General features: G+C 39.3%; 4 protein-coding genes across 7 annotated transcripts; 1 reads left to right on the top strand and 3 right to left on the bottom strand.

Moving 5' to 3' along the window:
* Nucleotides 1-2,914: 2,914 nt before the first annotated feature.
* On the bottom strand, nt 2,915-8,869 carry LOC6566506 (ras-related protein Rab-5B). 2 transcript variants are annotated; one of them, XM_001993358.3, is made up of 6 exons: nt 8,705-8,869; nt 4,698-5,164; nt 4,310-4,430; nt 3,681-3,849; nt 3,490-3,597; nt 2,915-3,405 (listed from the first exon to the last, which is right to left on the bottom strand). In XM_001993358.3, exons 2-5 carry the CDS (start codon nt 4,961-4,963, stop codon nt 3,503-3,505), a joined length of 651 nt encoding a protein of 216 aa, XP_001993394.1. In that variant the 5' UTR covers nt 4,964-5,164; nt 8,705-8,869; the 3' UTR covers nt 2,915-3,405; nt 3,490-3,502. The 2 variants fall into 2 exon arrangements, with proteins under 2 accessions (XP_001993394.1, XP_032595507.1); XM_032739616.2 differs by lacking the exon at nt 8,705-8,869 and adding an exon at nt 7,317-7,431.
* A 931-nt stretch (nt 8,870-9,800) lies between these two features.
* Nucleotides 9,801-15,025, top strand: LOC6566605. Its single transcript, XM_032739316.1, is given in 5 exon segments — nt 9,801-10,133; nt 10,701-12,419; nt 12,422-12,480; nt 12,521-12,857; nt 13,792-15,025. Coding segments are annotated over 4 exon segments (2,754 nt in total). The 5' UTR covers nt 9,801-10,133; nt 10,701-10,787; the 3' UTR covers nt 14,518-15,025.
* A 540-nt stretch (nt 15,026-15,565) lies between these two features.
* On the bottom strand, nt 15,566-16,971 carry LOC6566604 (trans-1,2-dihydrobenzene-1,2-diol dehydrogenase). Its single transcript, XM_001993356.2, has 3 exons — nt 16,550-16,971; nt 16,120-16,496; nt 15,566-16,048 (listed from the first exon to the last, which is right to left on the bottom strand). Exons 1-3 carry the CDS (start codon nt 16,923-16,925, stop codon nt 15,779-15,781), a joined length of 1,023 nt encoding a protein of 340 aa, XP_001993392.1. The 5' UTR covers nt 16,926-16,971; the 3' UTR covers nt 15,566-15,778.
* Nucleotides 16,972-17,727: 756 nt separating this feature from the next.
* Nucleotides 17,728-20,392, bottom strand: LOC6566603 (trans-1,2-dihydrobenzene-1,2-diol dehydrogenase). 3 transcript variants are annotated; one of them, XM_001993355.3, is made up of 5 exons: nt 20,303-20,382; nt 18,879-19,113; nt 18,529-18,820; nt 18,218-18,464; nt 17,728-18,071 (listed from the first exon to the last, which is right to left on the bottom strand). In XM_001993355.3, the coding sequence occupies exons 2-5, from the start codon at nt 19,090-19,092 to the stop codon at nt 17,811-17,813; spliced, it is 1,014 nt and encodes a 337-aa protein (XP_001993391.2). In that variant the 5' UTR covers nt 19,093-19,113; nt 20,303-20,382; the 3' UTR covers nt 17,728-17,810. The 3 variants fall into 3 exon arrangements, with proteins under 3 accessions (XP_001993391.2, XP_032595423.2, XP_032595422.2); XM_032739532.2 differs by having other exon boundaries at nt 17,731-18,071; nt 18,879-19,126; nt 20,303-20,392; XM_032739531.2 differs by having other exon boundaries at nt 17,731-18,071; nt 18,879-19,160; nt 20,303-20,351.
* Nucleotides 20,393-20,518: the final 126 nt, after the last annotated feature.

The raw sequence follows: 20,518 nt of genomic DNA, 5'->3' as shown, positions 1-20,518 counted from the left end.
CTGGGCGCTTAAGATTTTAGCTGAAATTATTTGGAAAATTCTCCTAAAAACAATTAGTCACATTCAAACCGCTCACTGCTGACGTTTCCATATATATAAATTTATCATATATATCAATGACCAGCTCTGGCGACAGCTACATATAAAAAATGTGCAGGGCTTGATAAGATTTAAATAAAAAAAAATACATACAAATAGAAAAACATATTCACCTTTCTCGAAGTTCTGCATCCCAAGACTAAGCCTCCATAAAGCTATCACGATCTCGGATATCGTATGCAATGACAACTCCAAAACTATTTTTATAATAGCCTTATAGCTGTTCCCAAAATGAATCATGAAATGAAGTAGCCAACTAAGTAACGTGAAGTTTTCATTTGTGGATGATTTCACCTTTTCAGAGTGATAGGCCTGATATAGATTTCAGGATAAAATAAAAGGCGCCTGGTACTGATAACCTTATACATGTATTGATACATAATTATATGTATGAATGGGTTTATAGAAAGTTAATATTTCTTATGAAGTAAATTTTAAATTACACAGTAATTTGCCTGAGTTTTAAGAATCTCTTTGAAATTAAGCGTTCTTGAGATGATTTTTTTGAAAATAATAACAAAACTCCTAATTTGTAGACAATTTTAATTTCAACCCTTTCAAAACGCTTAATCCATAGATAATGACAAAAGTATTATGGTAATTTGTATAAAAATATTTCTTTATTGTTGGATTGGATCCATTCGATTGTTTTCTATGGCCCAAATAAATGTACGAACTATTTAATAATATTCAACAATTGCAAAATAAGCAATGCAGTTGTAAATTAGATGCAAATTTAGTTAATCTCTTCAGCTCTGAATGAAAAAGAATAAGTATTTCTTATTTTAACATGTGTATATAAACAGTTTCTATAACCCATTACGTAAAACTAGTTTGTCCCGACTTAGCAGAGTTATCCATAAATATATAGCCATTCTGTTAAGCAAACAGTTGCAGCTCTTTCGAACTAATGCACAAATCGTCCAACAAATCAATCTGATTGGAAACATAAATTAAGATCAATGAGTGCAAGTTTTAGTTAAATTTGTGATTATGCAAACCATTTTACGCACTTTCTCATCACATACCAAACTATCCTGATCCTGCACATCAGAGACTATCAGCACAGCCTGAGCATCCTTATAATATATGCCACCTGGCCATAATCCATAATGATTAAGTGCAACTTCCAAAAGCTTGAAAATGAATACTTACCGTTGCGCACCAGCCACTTAACAGATATATTATAAAATCTTACAGAATTCTCCATATATATGCTCGAAAATGAGACAAGCAGCGTATTTTCCTTAACATTCAGATAAGTCCCTATTATATAGTGGGACACCAACGATGACTTTCCCACCGATTCATCACCCAATACCACAAGTCTGTAGTGTTTTATTAGGCATGAGGCAAGTTTACCTTTGTCATTTGCACAGCTGCACCCAAAAACCAATCGCGCTAATTAATTAATTACAAAGTACATTATCATCAAAGCTCTGTTTTCTTAAAATATTTAACAAAGGAATTACTGTAAAATCCTAAAATTATGCAGTCCCCTGGAATTTAATAATTTATTTATAATTGCTCTCCGCATGAATACGTTGATCTTTTCGTTAGAGCACAGAAAACTCTCGTTAAAAGTTTTTCTCATAATAGTATTGCATGTAAGTTTAAGAACAGTTTCTAATCTGCATTTATTGAAATTCAATTTCGCAACATATCCTTATACTCAAGGATTTAAAACTTGAATCAAACAACCAAACCAGCAGCCGTAAGTGTTTTTTTGTTTTATCAATTTTGAAAAATGAATTTTGTTCAATGACCAACACCCATAAAATTTGGATTCGATTGTTACATATGTATATATATATACGATTTTTATTATAAATGTTAAATTTAAATACATACATACAACATAAAAATTATAAATTGGAAAAATACACACACATCTGTTAGGCGTCGGTTTTTTTTATTATCTCACGCTGATTCATTGTTGTTGTTGTTGTTTTTGTTGTTGTAGTTTGTTAATTTATATTGTTTTTGTTGCTTTTGCTTTGTTGATCGCTGGTTGACATATATATATATATAGTATATATATAGTTGGATATATATGAGACATATATATAGTAAGTAGATAAGGAATCAAATACGATTTGTGAATCGAGATAAACAAATGGGAATTTATGGTAAAGTATTTTTCAAGGTTTATTTTCATTCTTATTGATGTTGTTGTTGACTTCACTTTATCGGCTTAAGCTTCTTCTTATTTTGCATAATGTGTTTAGGATAATTGTTGTTGTTTCTTTTTTTAAGATAGGGGTAGCATTAAATCTTTGATTGCTGCTAGAATGTGAAATAAAAAAAGCTAAACATAAATGGAACCAAAAATTTCTAACTATGAATAATTTTTTTTTTTTCATTTTCATTGTTGTATTTCTTTTGTTTTTTTTCTCGTTTTTTTATATTTTCATTTTTCATATGTGTATATATATATATAATTTATATAAATTGCAACTATCACACGTGCCCATCGCAAACTTGACAGCTGGACAGGCACACACATTGCCACAGATCGAGGACGAGCGAATCTTCGGCTGCTGATCTGATCTGATCTGAACTGAACTAAACTGAACTGATCTTCGGTTTTTTGTTTTGTTTCTTATCTCTCTTTCTCTCTTATCTTTTTGGAACGCTGCTGAGAACAACTGCAACTGGAATTTCTCTGGTTTCGACACCCAGTTTGGTAACTCAAACTTACATGAAATGTTTAGCTTTACAAACACTTTTAGCATATTTCTTACGGTTGTTGTTTAATATTTTATACTCTTTTGTTTTTGTACAATTCATTTTGAAAGATTTCTACGACACGATGTGGAACTCTCGAAAACATTTCCCCGCTTTTATTAAGTGTATCATTATTATTATTATTATTACTATATCGCATCTGGTTGAGATGAAATTGAAGGAGGAGCTCTCTAAGTGGCGGTTATGAACTATGGGGCCAGAGATAGAAGTAAGTTAGGAGCGCTTTTTGTTCTGTATTTGATAAAGTTTCGCTTGATTTTAACGGGTCTATGTGATTTTATTTAAACTAACTTTTCGCTTTTACGATTTGTTTGTGGTTTTCTGTTTTCTGTTTTTCTTTTTTTCCATTTAATTTAATTTATAATTAATATTATCTTTATGTTCCGGTTTTTTTTTCTTTTGTTTGTTTTTGTTTCTCTTTTTCATCTTCATCATCATTAATTATGAAAATTAAATTGTTTGCCCTTATGAGCCGGCTTTAGTTTTAAATTTTAAATAATTTTTTATTTATAATTATCAGCATAAACTTTTCAAATCTCCCGATGGAAATTTCATTTTCTGCAATGACAAAAAGTAATCGATTCATAATTAAATTCACTATAATCCAATTTATTCGTCCAATGGCCAAACACACACACACACCTACAAAAGGACATCACTTGCAGCAGTTGTTCGTCGTTTGAGTTGGTTCGTTTCCATTTGGCTTTATAACAGATCCTTGATTGTTGTCGTTCTTGGGTAGTTTCTTGGCTACACATCATTAACGAAAATACAATCCTCTCATTAATTGAATGTCAAAATTGAGTTGAGTTGAGTTGAGTTTATGTACATACCAATTGCCAAGAAGATATCATTGACATTCATGCCCGTCTTCGCCGACGTTTCCATAAACAACAAGCCATTCTCCTCGGCATATTGCTTCGCCTCGTCGAACTCCACGACGCGAATGTTCGACAAATCCGCCTTATTGCCAGCCAACGCAATGACAATGTTCGGTGAGGCCTGAAAAATTCCATTACATACTTTAATAATAATATAAATAATATAATATATTATAAAAATAAATAAAATATATATCGAAGAGTAAATGGATTTGGAAACTCAGAATGTTTGGCTTAGTTTATTTTTATGATCTTACTTAACAAATTGTAATGATTTTTGAATTAGCCATTCCTCTATAAAACTATACAAACTTCAAATAACAAATGGACTTTAGTCTTGCCAGTGACCATGAATTAACTTGCAATGTAACGCAATGAGGCGTTAACCATGCCGAATACGATGACTGAGTTCAGTGAACGAGTCAATTCAATAAATATGAATATGAAGCAAGCACACGCAAAACAATGCAAATTGTGTTTCAAGAGAACAAACAGAACATTGAGCACATTATCCACTTGTAATTACATTGACCTTGAGAGTGAGAGAGAGGAGAGAGAGAAAGAGGAGATCGTTTACTTACTTGTTTATGCAGTTCCTTGACCCAGGTCTTTGCACGCTGAAAACTGTCCTGATTCTGTATGTCATAGACAACAATGGCGGCCTGTGCTCCCCTATAGTACATAGGAGCTAAGCTGTGATACCTGCAAAAAAAAATAATAACAGTTTAGTAACAGTAACAGTAATAGTAACATGCATGTATGGCAACAATAATATTAACATTAGCATTAGCATTAACATGAACATGAAGTTTAAAATGATAATTAATATTAATATTACCATTAACATTAATAATAACATTAACATTAACATTTAAATTAGCAAGACAATCAAAAGCGAATATTAACATAAACAGTTGAATAAATATTGATATTCAAATTGATCGCTTTGCGTTGTGGGTTGACTCTTACCGCTCCTGGCCAGCTGTATCCCAGATCTCGAACTTGACAACAGTGTCCTCTATGCAAATGGTCTGTGTTAGAAAGGCCGCACCTATCGTGCTCTCCTGGTACTCATGGAACTGGCCCTTGACAAAGCGCAGCACCAGCGACGATTTACCTACAGCCGATTCGCCAAGGAGCACCAACTTAAACTGGCAACTTTTATTCTGCGATGTGCCATTGGGTCGTTGTGCGGCTCCAGAATTGGAACCCCCGCTGCGTGGTGTTGTTGCCATCTTGTTGTTCTGTTGTTGCTGTTGTTGTTGTTGCTACTGCTGCTGTTGATGTGCTAATTGCACTGAAGAATTACAAAAATTGCTGATGTGATGAGTTGTTTTAGCGGACGGTCAAAGAATGCTCCTTTTTTATTTCCAATCTTCCAATGGCTCTCTTTCTCTCTCTGTCTGTCAATGTCAGCGCCTGTGTGTGTTTGTAATCTACAAAAGAGAAGAGAGAATTTAATGTGACTGATAAAACAAAATAAAGGAACAACAATAACATTAAGAACGTCATTGGCCGCGTGGCGCCTTCATTTGCATCAGCACTAATCGAAATTAATTGAATATACGCACAACTCATATCGCGGGAGAGAGAGGGAGACAGAGAGATAGAGGGGAATGCGAGTAACGCCCCATTAAATCAAGCGAAATACGAGAAGATATTTTGGAAAGCGCATAAAATGCATGCATAGCGATGAACGAAACTCGTATTGTAATTTAAGCCAAGAACTTATTTATTTATATTACATACAAAAGCTGACGTTGAATAATCTTGAGAAATAGCAACAGAAGGTCAACGCTAAAGTTTCATACAGTTATCAAAGACAGAAAAACAAAACATGTTTTATCGTGCGTGACTTTTGCAACTATCGCATATATGTAAATATATCGAAATTTTAGCGCATATCTACAACTTAATACGTAGTTATGAGTAGCTCAAAAAAGAGCTTAAAGCTAACCAAAGCGACAAAGTTCAATGTCAAGAATAAGTGGAGAAGCATTAAAACTGGACACAAACACATACACACTCACACACACACATCTTAACGTAGTTAATTGCAGATTGCACTAATCACAATAGACAAACAAGAAGCGAAACAACTAAAAATACTTCAAACACGCGCAACAAAAAAAAAAAAACAAACCAAGCGAAACCTTAGAAATGTTTAGGCACTATTATTGTTCTCTATGTGTGGGTGTATATATGTGTGTGTGTGTATTTGTGTGTGTGCGTGTGAGTGTGTACCCTGTTAGCAACCGCGTAAAGGGTTTTAAGGTATTTATTTGCTCATCTGGTTAGATTTTTATTTTTATGCAAGCTACGCTCCATAAACATAAAGCACTAACTAACTAACACACACGCAAAAATAAATACACTCAGACAAATGCAAGCTGTTATCGCCTATCTTATCAGCATTACTCAGAAGCTCGCGAAATAATATAAATACAGAAACAATATAAATACAAATTAAGTATGTTAAAAAGACAGATAATTTATTTAACGTGCGATTTCATAAAAATACAAACTTTGCAAAATTGTCTAGTATTATAGATAAGTCATCATTGTTAAATACTTGAAAAGTATGCTCAAGATCTGTGACGAAATCTATTTTTGATATGCGCGATTAAAAATTGCGCTCTATGCGACTCTTAAAATTCAACAACTGAATGAAAGCAAAGTCCCCAAACAACTTTAAGAGAAGAGAACAGGCAATGTTATCAAACATGTTCTGTGAATCATTTCCTTTCGCACACATTCTGCGGCCAGTTCGTAAAAGACTGCGTTTAAGTTGCATACGTCATTTCGATGTGTTACGATGTATACACAGGAATATGTTTACATATGTTAAGCGACATTTACAACATTTAAGAGAACACGGTTGGCAACAACAAGAAGAGAGCCGGCTGAAGCGCGGATCTTGCTGAGAGGGTGGAAGGGTTGTGGGGGCACTGGCATGTGCGACAAGAGAGCGTGATAAAAATCAATGCAAAATGAATTTTAAACAGTTGGCAGGCGAAAGCGAACAGTGGGGTGGGGCGAGCTGGCTGGAAGAAGCTGTGGGGAGAAAGTTAAATGTCATTATTGTTTGTTGTTTTGCGTTGTGGCATTTATTAAATTAGGCCTGCGACAAAGACGACAACAACACAACTAATACACATGCAGGCGCCGACAATCGTTAAAACTACTTGCTTGCTGCACAGGAATTTTTTTCGTTTTCTATTGTTTGCTTTTGGCGCTTTAGAGCAAAGTGCACACATACAGACGAATCGAGTTGTCAAGCGCGACTTACACACACACACACACACTAAGGTCAACTGTCTAGTTGAAGAGAGTGTTATTTATGTCTCTCTCTCTGTCGAAGTAGAAAAATGTTAACTTCACTTGTTATTTATGCTCTCTTCTCCATTATGACGTCGTTGCATTTTATCAGATTTTTATTATGCACATTATTTGAGTCGTTTTTTTATTGTTTCGCACAGCTGCAAAAAATTACTTCACATTTGAATTAATTAAAAGATCACATGATTTTCAAGTCAAAAGCAGTAAATAACATCACCAATATTGCTAATTTCTTAAGCAAATACTAACACAGCTGAATATGCACGTAGGAAAATTAAAATTGAATCAGTTTAACTTCGATCGTAGAAAACAACAAAAAAAACACCGACAAACAAAAGCGGCACTCGTCGACCCCTTCAGGGAAAATTCAATAAAATATAAAAACAACGGTACGTCGACTAGTCAGGAAACTACCGTAAGCAATACACTTGAACAGCTGACGATGCGTCATTCACACAGAAAACGAAACGGTCGACACACACACACTCACGTTCATACAAAGAGAACAAGTGGCCAATGGTAAAAACACAGAGAAAGAGAGCACAAACACAGAGAAAGAGAGCACAAACACAATCAAACGGAGCCATTGACATTAAATTTGCTGATCGGTTTATTAATCTCGTCTTTTGTTACCATTCTTCTTATATTATCAAACGCAGGTTTTTGTGTATATAAATATTTGTATTTGATTAGTGACAAAGTCTCGGGGTGCAACTACTTTTATAACCAGCATAGTGTAAGTCAACAAGTGTAATTAATGAAAAAATTTCCATGCGTTATTTTTTTTTGGAAATGTGACTAAAATACCACAATAGAAAAAAGGGAAAAATTAGCCCTACAAAAAGTCGGTCTAAAAAATACGCCGACAGATTTATTGGGTGCATTGAGAAGTGTCAGCGATAATTAAAAGCGGATACATAAACAAAAAATATGAATTAAGCCATTTTGTTTACATTAAACTGGCTGAAAATATTAAAATGGAATATCAGAGGGCAATGGGAATGGGGGCGTGGGGGAGTGTTGTAGCTAGCAAGACGATAAGCGACGACGATTGTAGATAAATCCGTAGACACACACATATAACATACAACATACGTACAAACACATACACAAACGCATGCACAGCTCCAGATTTAAGACGCAAAAAGACTAAACAAAGCATCAGGTATATACACTGGGGCTAAGTGATGCAAGCCTTAGCTGATTGCTAGACTTAACTCCCTCTGCACCTGTAATTGTATTATTCGCAGTTATATTGCCCCTTTAGTTATCGTGCGAAACCAAACGCACATTTATTGAGCTATTTGTTGCCACTGTGCGCGCTGCAGTGCATACACCAACACTAATATGATGACAACCACCTAGTGCTGTCTCGCTTGCGCGCACACTTTCGCATGCAACGCACCCAAATTCAGGGCCAGCTATCGCATTCGCTCACTCAACAGCAGTGTATGTGTGTGTGTTTTGTGGGGCGAATTGATTGATGCTCGCGCTCTCTTTCTCTCTGCTCGGCTCGCCCGCTATCGATGACGATGATTGTCATGGTGGACACGACATGAAAAATTTTACACAACTTTCTTAATTAATGGCAAAAAACAAAAGCGCCTCTTTTATTACAAGCACTTAGTGTTACACACTTTGATTATGGCTAGAAGAAGTTTTGCACACTTTTCTGGCAGCAACCACACACACACTCCTTGTTTGTGTTTGCCTTTGATTTACGAATTCTTATTTGCGCTTTTCGAGCGCAACGCAGTCACGGAAACTGGGAAACAAACGCACGCAGACAGAGACAGACAGCGACTGAATCTGAATCTGTCTCCGCGACTCCGCAGCAGTTTGCAGCTCTTGTTTTTATCAATTTCGAGGCGTTGCATCCAATGGCTGGCGTGACTTGCACATTATTGGCTGCCAATTTGCTTCGGATTGCAATTTGCAAATTTTAATGCTTTTACCACTACGTTTATTTGTTGCAATTATTGCCTAAATTATTGCTGAACTTGAATCCACTTACATTTTTAATTAGTGATGTAAAAAACATCGGAACATGTATGAATCGATTCTTCGCTGCAGCGATGACGATATTTTACGATACTTGATCGTAATTTTTGTATTTTTGCAAAACATCGACCCACATCGAGTGTACCCTTTATGTAACGGAACAGTACATTTTGAATTTTTAAATGAAATTACTCACTCCGTGTTTAGAAGCCCAAAATTATATGCCATTGAAATATAATTTCTAATTTGGCTTGGAAATTTAATCCCTGCTGAATGAAAATTTTATCTATATATATTTAGGTATAATTTTTCCCAAAAATGTGCTGTGTTAGAGATGATACTTACTGAATTATAAAAAACGGTAAGGCCGTTAATGCTAGTATGAACAATAAGTTAGTTAGTTAAACAAGTGAAAAGGTACTTTGTTTATTCAGTCAATAATTTCGTGCTACACATTTTCTTTAATCTTTGACATTTTTAACTTAAATGTTATTTCTGTTAACATCAGTTAGTTATGGATGGAAGCATCAAGCTCCCATTTAAAGTGGCGTCAAATCAATGTTCTTGGACTACGTTAACTTCAACGAACTACGTCATCGTCGCAGACGATACGATTTACACTGGTATTTTCGGTATTTCCGCGTGTCTGGTCACATTGAGATTTTAATTTTGAGTATTTTGTGAATGACAGTAAATGGTAATAACATTGCGAGACGGGAAGTGAAAACGTCAATCTAAAATCTGAAAAATCCAAGATTTGATTAAATAATTTATGTTAAACAGCAAGTTTTCGGCTTAATAATAGTGCTAACAATATTTAAGGGAATCGTCGCACTTAATACACGCATAAACCGCGTCCAGTTGCGAACACTCACACACCGCACACACACAACACACTCGCAGCAATTGACATTTGCGATCTGTGCTGCGCCTCCTTTACTCACACACACACACACATACAGTGGCTCCCGTCGCAATTTCACAGCTGCAACGCAAATTCGAAAAAGGAGTTGGAAAATTTGCATCAAGTGTCACGGAAAAGCGCAATTAAAACGCGTTAGAAAAGTGCGTAAATTATTGATTTTACTTGAGCATAATACGTTTGAATTATATTTTGTTTTTTTTTCCTTCCATTTTTAGTTTTTAGTTAATTTTTAGTGCTACAAGCTGTTGCACATTCATTCATATGCATAGTTGGTAAAAAACCCTTTTTTCACTAATCCTGGACAAATTTGCACGTGGCAGCAGCTGCAGACATCACCTGCCTGCTTGCCTGCCTTTCTAGGCGTGCCTGCTTCTCGATGTTTGTATATACATATCTATGTATTCAATTGTGTATATATAATATATATATATATTTAAATTATGAGACTATATACGCAATATATATATATAAATATATATCCGATGCACAACTATATAGACAGTAATTGAGCGATTGATTGTTAGATCAGGTTCTGAAAAAACATTATTAATTATAAATATTGTGTAACAGTCTCATAATTTTAATATATTCAACTATTTATGCCCAATGGAAAACATCTTTAAAAAATGCATAGTTTCTAAACAAAAATTGTAATTTTTGTCCCATCAATTACTTAAATTGTGTTTGTTTTGCGTCTTTCATTGCAGATGGAACAGAAGCAGCAGCCGCATTTAATTGGCAGGTTGAAGAACTAAGCAACACAACTCGCTGCTGAGCCTCTTGGGGGCGGGACCATGAGGAGCATGTTCCGTCCGATCAAGAAGATTTTCACGTACATTCAGAAAAATGCAAGTGCTGGAGCAATGTTTGGGACAACAACAAGCAGCATAATAAAGCCGGAGGATGAGAGCGCCACAAGCAACCAACTGGAGCAGGCAGAGAAACTGGAGCTGGCGCAGCAGCTGCCACTGGAGCAGGTGCAGGAGACGAAGGCGGAGCAACAACAACAACAACTGGACGATGAGGACATTGAGCGTCAAATAAAAACATCGATCATTGATGCGAGCAAGGTGCATGCGGCAAAGGCGAAACTTGTGCAGCCTCTGCAACTGCAGCTGGACGATGAGCTGGCGGACTTTGTGGACGAACCGCTGGCACTGGCCAGTGTGGGTGTTGATGTCGAGGAGGAGGATGACGACGACGACGATGTTGTCGATGAAGATCTGGAAGAACAGTTTCTCGAACTGGACAATTTTCCAAACAATGAGATTATTGTGCTGAGCGATCAAGATCTAAACTCATCGCTTGCCTCCGACAACATATCCGAGGATCCCCTGGCCATAGATGACTACGCCCAAAAGGAGGTTGACGACGACGAGGAGGAGGACGAAGAAGAAGCGGACAGCAGCGGCGATCTGCTCTGGCTCAAATTGGACACACCAAGTGCGCAGCTTACCATCGGCAGCAGCAGCAGCTGCAATAGTGTTCTTCCCGTTGCAGGCTGCATCATCAGCAGCTCCTCCTCAGCAGCAGCTGTAACAGCAGGCACAGTTATTAAGCCACCCACCAGGCGGCGAGAGGAGGAGCTGCGCAGCGATGCTGGCTCCGATTCGGGTCTGGGTGGTGAAAACGACAGACAAACCACAACAACAACAGCAACAACAACGACAAGCTTGCAGAAGCCGCTCCGCTCCAATTTGAAGCGTCGTCTGGATGATGATGCCATGGAGCTGGAACTGCTACCCATCTCGAGCTGCTCGTCGATCACACAGAAGCGGCCCAAGCGTAGCATTAATTTCGATAACGTTAAGATCTACTATTTTCCACGGCAACAGGGCTTTGGCTGTGTGCCCACCGCCGGCGGCTGTACACTGGGCATGGGCGCCCGGCATATTGCCTTCAAGACCATGACGCTGGCGGAGCATGCGTCTGAGCTGCGGCGCGCTCATCGTAGCCAGAATCAGGAGCAGCAACAGCAGCAGGCACAGCAGCAACTGCAGCAGACGCGTGGCTCCAGCAGCGATGATAGCGAAGAGTCCGAGGAGGATTATTTGAGCGAGGGCAGCGGCTCCGATGCCGACGATGGCTCCAATGGGTTCCTGCAGCCGGTGACGCCCAAGCAGCGACGTGTCCTGCTCAAGGCGGCCGGTGTGCGCAAGATCGATGCCAGCGAGAAGATCGACTGCCGGGACATACGCAATTCGCGCGAGGTGTGCGGCTGCTCGTGTCGCGAATTCTGCGATCCGGAGACGTGCGCCTGCAGCCAGGCGGGCATCAAGTGTCAAGTGGATCGCGCCATGTTCCCCTGCGGATGTTCGCGCGAGGCATGCGGCAACACCGTCGGCCGCGTCGAATTCAATCCGACGCGTGTGCGCACCCATTATATACACACCGTGATGCGGCTGGACATGGAGCAGCGCCAGAGCCAGGCACACTCCTCGGCGGCGAACAGTGGCAGTGGCAGCGGCAGCAGCAGCGTCGGCAACAGTTTGATCTACGGCAGCAGCAGCGTCTCCGGCAACAGCAGCTCGGCGGTGGCAGCCGCTGCTGCAGCTGCTGCCGCCTCCTCGCACTGTTTCTTCATGCAGCCGCAGTCGAATTACAGCTCCGGCTATGCCTCACCAGCCTACACGCCCGAGACGAGCGTCAGCTACTATCAGCAGCAGCAGCAGACGCCGCAGACCTCACCCGGTTCCACGGTCAATGGCAACGCGACGCAGCCGCAGTCCAGCTATGCGACGATCTATCCACAGTTGGACAGCCTCGATTCGGGCCTATTTACCACCGGCAGCAATGCCACGCCCTCCTACGGTGAGCTACTAACGCCCACCTTTCATCAGACCATCAGCTATGGCAGCAACCAGGTGAGTGTGGGACTCAAAACAAGCGATTTTGCCTAGGCAAACAGAACTCAATCTATGTTGACAAGTTTACTAAATCTGACGGGGTTTAAGATATAACTGATGTGTATCTAGGAAAATCGATAATGTAGATGTTTATAAGTTCATATATATTCTTGAGCTGACGTCTCCGACGTACTGAAGATGAAGTTAATGAGAAGTATGTATCTATCCATTATACAGATTCTGTGTCGTTTAGATTATATGAATAATTATTATATTCATTTAATATTTCCTTTTTTATTTAATGTAAATTATTTGATTTTTATAGGTAGTACTAAGACCAATGTATGATATATCTATAAGCGGTCTCAAAGTGAATTGCTCAAGTCTATATAAGTAGTTCAGTTTCAATGGCAAAGATGATGACATTAAAGTTTAAGATGTGAATGAGAAGTCTCTATCCAAAGGTCTCAATGACAATGCCCAGAGAAAGACCATGGCCAACAAAAAGTTCTTGATGTAGATGGGTTGCGTTCGGGGAAGCACCTCAAAGGCTCATAGCTGCGTCTGCTCAATTCCTTGTCAAAGCTTATCAGCCGAAGGACGGCAACGTCGATGTCAAATGATGATGTCATTGTGCACTATAAAGCACAAAATGCTTGCCAAAAGCAAACAGCATCCAATTATTCAACTTACCTTTCAGCAGATATGTCCTCAGCAGGGACAGCAAAAAATAAGCTAACCTTCTGAAGGAAGCTCGTCTTGCGATTGACCTCCTGACTCTTGATTGGAAACAGCTACTGCAATCGCAGCACTTTGACAGACTTTTGTAGCCTTAATTTTTAATTTTAATTTGTCTATGTATATTTTACATTGCCTCTTTAGATTATGCGAGGAACATTTGCAAGTTGTATTTGATTTGAAATTAATTTGTATTTCATTTTGTCATTTGCAGCTCAACTCTTACAACGGGTATCAGCAGACGACGCCAAATACAGGAGGTGGCATTGCAGCCACCGTCGGTGGCTATAGTTCGTGTGCTGTGCCATCTGTGCCGCCGTTTGGAAATGCCACAACCACCGCCTCGAATGCGACGCAATATCAGAATGCGAATGCGTTAGGAACGACCGCCGCCACAATGATCAGCATCAGCAACAGCAGCAGCATATCCATAACGGCCAGCAGCTGTGCCAGCGGCCTGGCCCGGATCGGTGGTGGTGGTGGTGGTGGTGTTGTCGGCGCTGGCCCCGTGGATTTCATCAGCCTGAATGCGCCCATAAGCAGCTCGTCGCGTCTGTCGCAGATCAACGATCTGTTGCAGCACAATCGTAATACCACCGTGGCTTTGGTTGCCGTCTCAGAGGGCTATGCCGCTGTGCGGAGTAGCAGCAGCAGCAACAGTTGCAGCGCCAGTAGCACCAGTGGCACCACAACAACCATCAACACAAGCACCACCATCGATTCAATTGACACGCCGCCCATTGTGGAGGAGGCGCAGCGCAGCTGCATGACCTTCGAGGGCCTGCCACCGCCGCTAATCAATCCCACGCCAATTGTCGCCGTTCTCGATCAGCAGCCGCAGCACAAACAGCTCATGGGTGTGGCAACAACGCCACAGCCACGCCAGCCGCTGGATGCCAGCGCCAGTCTAGCCGAGTCCTTACCGAGCAGCAGCAATTAAAGCTTGGCAGCGAAACAACTGGCATAGTTTTTATAGAAATGATATACACAGCAGAAGACTTAATTATGTTTAAGTGGTGGCAGCGTCGGAATCAAAAACAAAAATATTATGCGTGTCTACACATTATAATTTGTGCCCCACACATCTTCCTCGCCTCTGCGTACTCTTCCGTACTCTGCAGCAGCAGCAGCGGGCTACACATAAAAATGCCTGCTCGCCTTGTATAAATCAGTTTTAATTGTTACAATTTACAATTACTTAGTCTTAAGTATATATTGTAATTTTAGTCACTTCGTTGCTTAGGTTGGCATCTTGAATAATTCGTGATTTTATTTTCTTTTCGTTTTGCAACAAGTAATACAAGAAGCATTGTAATCATCTAATCTACAGAGACGAAATCACCAGCTACTTCCTTATGTCTAGCGTTGTCCCAACGAATTTAATCCAGCTGAGCCTTGAACAATTCATGTATAAAAACGAAAAATATCCTTTTTAATTATTACTATTTCACTATTTGTATTTGTATTTTCTGTTTCTTTTATTTTTATTTTATTTTTTTTTTGCGAACAATCAGAATTAATGCTCTTTAATTATTTAACTTATTTCAATATGTTGCTTTTGCATTTAGTTGATAATTCATAAATTAAATGTTCTTTCAATTGATAAAAGTTTTATATTTGTTTACGTCGCCAACGTTCTTAAGTATTCAATTAGTTCTTAAGTTCCCGGTTTTGACCCTAGCCGATAAGCCTTTCTAAACAACTGGCAGCAGCAGCAAAAACAACAACAGCAAAAAATATACATTAGACATGAATTAGTAATAAATAGTATATGCAACCATAAAAAAATAATATAAAATAAAAGCAGAAGAGAAAAAGCAAAACAAAGCATAAAAAAGAAAACGTAAGATGAACTAAATAAAAAGTAAAAAGTAAAAAGTAATTGCAATTATTTAAATAAATATTGAATACAAAATACAAACATTAACTGCATTCATGTGTCTTGGGAGACTGTCGACAAGCTTTAAAGGTTTTTAGAACACAATCACTAATCTTTAATAAGGATTCTTTATTATCAATAACAAATGACAATAAATGCGAACTGTTTTTCAAAAAGATTGTAAATATATCAAAGTAGGATTTAAGTTCGGAAATCCCAGACATACGCTTAAGCTACAAATTCAGTATTCCAGTAAATAAGATTCTTTAATTTAGTATGCCAAGAAAGTAATTTATATATATATATATAAAGAGATTCCTGTCTACGTCTGCCTGCTGAGCACATCGTCATAGTTGACGCCAATTTGCAGGCGGATCTGGTCCGTTAGGGCAATCAGTTCCAGGCTCTCGGCATGGGTAAATTTGGGACTCTCCAGCAGCCGTTTCTCGATGCATTTGCGCACCTCCTCCGCCTCGAAGCGCAGTCCACACGAGTTGGTGTAGTGGAAATCAAACTTGGCACTAGGCAGCGGCCAGGACTCCGGAGGATTGTTGGAGCGCGTCAGTTGCGTGCAGCACCAGTAGTTGGAGAGCTGACAATGTGGGTGATTGTCACTGATAAGCTAAGGCTTGCTAGAGGTCACAACTGTGCGATAAGCCTTACCTTAATCTCGCCTTTGGTGCCCACAATAGTCGCATCATTTTCCAGATTCTCCAGGCCCGTAATAACTGCCATCAGACGACGATTGTCGCCGTAATCCAGCATGAATTCCGTTTGCACATCGACCCGATCAGCATTGAGTAGAGTGCCACTCGGAATGATCTTCACCGGCGCCGTGCCAAAGACAAACTGACCCAGCTGCAGTGCATAGATGCCAATGTCCAAGGTAATGGAGCCACCCAGCGCACGGCTGGCCACGCGCTCCACATTGGCCAAACGGAACCCGTGCTGCAACTTGATCAGCTTCACTTCGCCAATGCAATCGCTGAGCAGCAGTTCGCGCAATCGATCGTAGCTAGGAAAGAAGCGACTCCACATGCCTGCAGAGTGTACGGTGGAGATTTCCTAGTCAAAGGTGCAAACACTTACTTACCCTCCATGAGGAAAAGGCCACGCTGCTCCGCCAGGGCGTAGAGCTCGCTTGCCTGTGGCAGGCCCAGACACAGCGGCGTTTCGCAGAGCACATGTTTGCCCCGCGACAGCATGAGCCGAACGACGGCATAGTGAAAGGGATTCAGTGTGCCCACATAGACGACATCCACCTCACGATCCAAGGAGAGCGCCTCAAAGCCATCGTAGTGACGCACTATCTGATTGCGCTGTGCAAACTCCTGGGCACGTGAACCGTCCACATCCGCCACGGCGAGCACAGCATGATGAGAACCCCCAATTGTGCCCAGCGCTGTGACAAAATCCTGGGTAATCCGTCCAGCGGCTGCAATGCCCCAATTAAGTGTTTGGCTCTGCATCGTAACAGATTCGATTCGAATTCGAGTCCGTGCTGTCAACTCGAAGTCTTTGGCGTAACTGTTTGCAGGCGGATCTGGTGCTCGGGTGTTCGCTTATCAAACCCTAGCATCTGCATTGACTGCAACTTTCGTCATTGCATTCTCAACTGATAACATGGGTTATAACACGGTCTGTCAGTTCTCAGCATACAAGTATAGTTCATCTTGTATAATATGAGAAGTGAATCAATTTTTGAAGTTCATCAGACGATCAAAACACTTTAGAAAAAAGTATATTTAAAAATATGTTAAATGTCTATTGTTAATAAGATATCAGAATTACGTATATGACTTTTATGTATTATATTATATACTAAGCTATCTAGCTGTAATTACTTGCCCAATCTTATCGCCTAAGAGTCGAGCCCTCTTTTTATGTGAAGTGATTAATCATATAATGACGTAACTATTGACAATAGGTTAGGTTTATGTAGATAGTAAATAAAGGATGATCCAAAATATACATTTATTGATTACTTTCAGACTTAGTCACTTTAAATATATGTATTCACAGCGAGAGACACTCAATTACTTATAGCTCTTATATGTACATCACTATTTAGACGCGATTAGATTTCCGAACATATATTATAGCTTGACCTAAGCAAAGTCATAGCTTGTAATTACGATTTCTGGTATTATACACATATAGGCAATCTAATCTCTAAAATAAAACTCTATTATTATTGTTTATTGAGCTAAAAGATTGTAAGTTGAACTGAAATTAAATAGAATTCTTCTCCATCAAAATATGCAAAATCAATACAAATATAAAATTAGAAACGTTTATTCAACTCTTTTAAATTTAATAACATTTTTCATAAATTCTTAAGTATTTGTATTTGGTTACTCTTCATCATATTTGTTGAGCACACCGATTTGTTTCCTGATTGTATCCTCAATTTCCGCAAACAGCAAACTATCCGCATAGCTGACGGTTTTGTTCTCCATCTCGCCAGCGAGTATAGATTGACGCACTGCCTCCGCCTCGTAGCGCATGCATTCCGAGTTGCCATAGTTGGTTGCGTACTTGCCTTTTGGAGGCAGCCACTCCTTCTCCTTGCCATCAATGTCGATGATCTTGTTGGGAGACCAGAAGTCAATCAACTGAAAATGACAATTAATCAAAACAATAAACTTGAAGTAAGAAATACATTTTCGTCATCGTCTCAGAAACACTCAAACTTTGATCATTTGCCGGCAATGTGAACACACTTTTCAATGTTTTGAAGCATGAAGCGTTGTTGACTTACCGTTATTTCACCTTTGGTGCCCTTGATGATTGCCTTGTTATCGAGCTTTTCCTTGGATGACAAGCGCATCTTTGCAGTGCGACCACCGCTGTAGGTGAGCGTGCAGCTGACATCATCATCGATGCCCTCGTTGTTGGTCAGACCAGTTGATTCGATTTTCTGTGGTGGTTCCTGGAAGGCCCACTGCGATACCTGAATGGTGTAAATGCCCAGATCGTAAACGACACCACCGCCCAATTCCCGCTTCCTGCAAGGATCAATTGGATTTAGCTCTTATCACTTATTGTGTTCAACTGCAGTCTTCTACTTACTGCAGGCGGTCGACGGCGGCCAGGGGAAAACCAAAGGCGACTTCCACATTTTTAATGTCGCCGAGTGCACCAGTTTCGATGAGCTGGCGCACATGTTGATAGGAAGGAAAGAAACGCGACCAGACGGCCTCCATGAAGAAGCACTTGTTGGCCTTGGCAGCAGCTAAAATGCCCTCCACTTGTTTCTTGTTCATGGCCAGAGGTTTCTCGCAGAGCACATGCTTGCCGTGGTTCAGGATCAGCAGGGAGATCTCATAGTGCTGCGGATTAAGCGCGCCAATGTACACCACATCTGGTAAGGATTCCGGTATTAATATCCGAATAGGAGCCTTGCAATGATAGAAACTCACCCACATCTTTGCTCTTGGCCAGCTCCTCGTAGCTACCGTAGGCATTGGGTATCTCGTGCTTCTTGGCAAACGCCGCAGCACACTCCTGGGCCCGGGCAGCCACGGCAACCACCTGGTGATCGCTGGCTGGCAGTGTGCTCAGCGCAATGACAAAGTCCTCGCTAATCTTGCCAGCGGATACGATGCCCCAACGAATGAGTTTGCCCGATGACATGTTGAATGTTTCTGCTTCGATCTGCGAGTAGGTTCTTTATTAAATATTCTTAGTTAAATCCGGGAGTGCTATCAGCGATGAGTAAGAAAGACAGGGAGACAGGGAGATAGGGAGAGAGAGTGAGAAAGAGATAAGGTCTGATTGTATGCACTCGAATATTTATCTGGATGCCCTTCACAGAGGGTATAATAACGGACAACGTGACAGATCTTAAAGCCTTATAGAGTATCTTTTATGTACATTTATTTATATATTGTTTTACTTTAGAACAAGCTATGCTTGTATATATATTCCAATATTGCATTTATTGTATTAATTTTATCTTTTACCAGGCATCGCTATATTTTTAATTAGTTTTTTAATTATAAGTTGTTATTTATAAAATATTTAAAGTTGAATTAATATCGAAATTAATATTAATTCGACACATCTTATATGGTAAAATGGATTATTCGACTATTTACAATGTCCCAAGTGCAATCAAGCAAGTCTTGCAATAGATACATACACATACAGTTGCGGTCAAAATAATAGTAGTAGTGCTTCCCGGAGAATTTGTTCAAAATATGACTTATTTTATGGTGATAAAATCAAGACCTATTCAAAATCTTCAACATGAAGACAAATTCCATTCGGCAAAACCAAAAATGTTTAGTTTATCAGCTGGGAATGTTTTAAAATACACTTTTAATGTATACCTTTGGTTCAATATTGATTGCTTGTGTTTAAATAACATTTTCAGAATTTTTAAACTATATTTTAAATATTTATTATTTGTAACATTTTCCAAAAGATCTATTATTTTAACCGCAGCTGTATGATATTGTATTGATATTCTCTAAGCGTACTCAACACATACACATTCGCACACACATAGAATAACACTACAGATTGTGTATTGATAGTGCATAAGCTTTTATTGAGCTTACAAATTACTGTTTGCCACAGGTGCAAATGAAAATACAATAGAATTATTGTTAATGCAGATTTAAAAATCTGTGCAGAATTGTATAGATAAATATATTTGAATACATACTGCATATGCATAGCTACATTATGTATTTATATTATAAACACAGGTCGCATTATCAAATCAAATGTGACCTTGAGCCGCTAATTTGCCGGTAAATTGTACACAAATTTTTCAGCACTTTATTTCAGCAATCCCTCAAACTCCCTGTTAACATAGGGCGTAATGTTTAAAGCTTACCACACACTTCTACTAAAATGATTGCACTATTTTTATAACTACAAACTTTGCGATGTGCTTGCGATGCGACAAGCGGCAAAACTTTCCACTTGCCTTAACAGCGGTGTAACAGCCGTTAGTACAGAGAAACCTTTGAACATTGTGACCAACAAATAATAAAAGCACATTCATTTCTTTTCTTACTAAATATGTTGTGCAAATTTTAAAAATTGAATT

Source organism: Drosophila grimshawi, unplaced genomic scaffold (genome assembly GCF_018153295.1).
Source record: "Drosophila grimshawi isolate 15287-2541.00 unplaced genomic scaffold, ASM1815329v1 contig_1377, whole genome shotgun sequence".
Classification (NCBI taxonomy): Eukaryota; Metazoa; Arthropoda; class Insecta; order Diptera; family Drosophilidae; genus Drosophila; species Drosophila grimshawi.
Note: the sequence above shows the minus strand (reverse complement) of the source record. Positions and strands in the feature narration are given on the sequence as shown.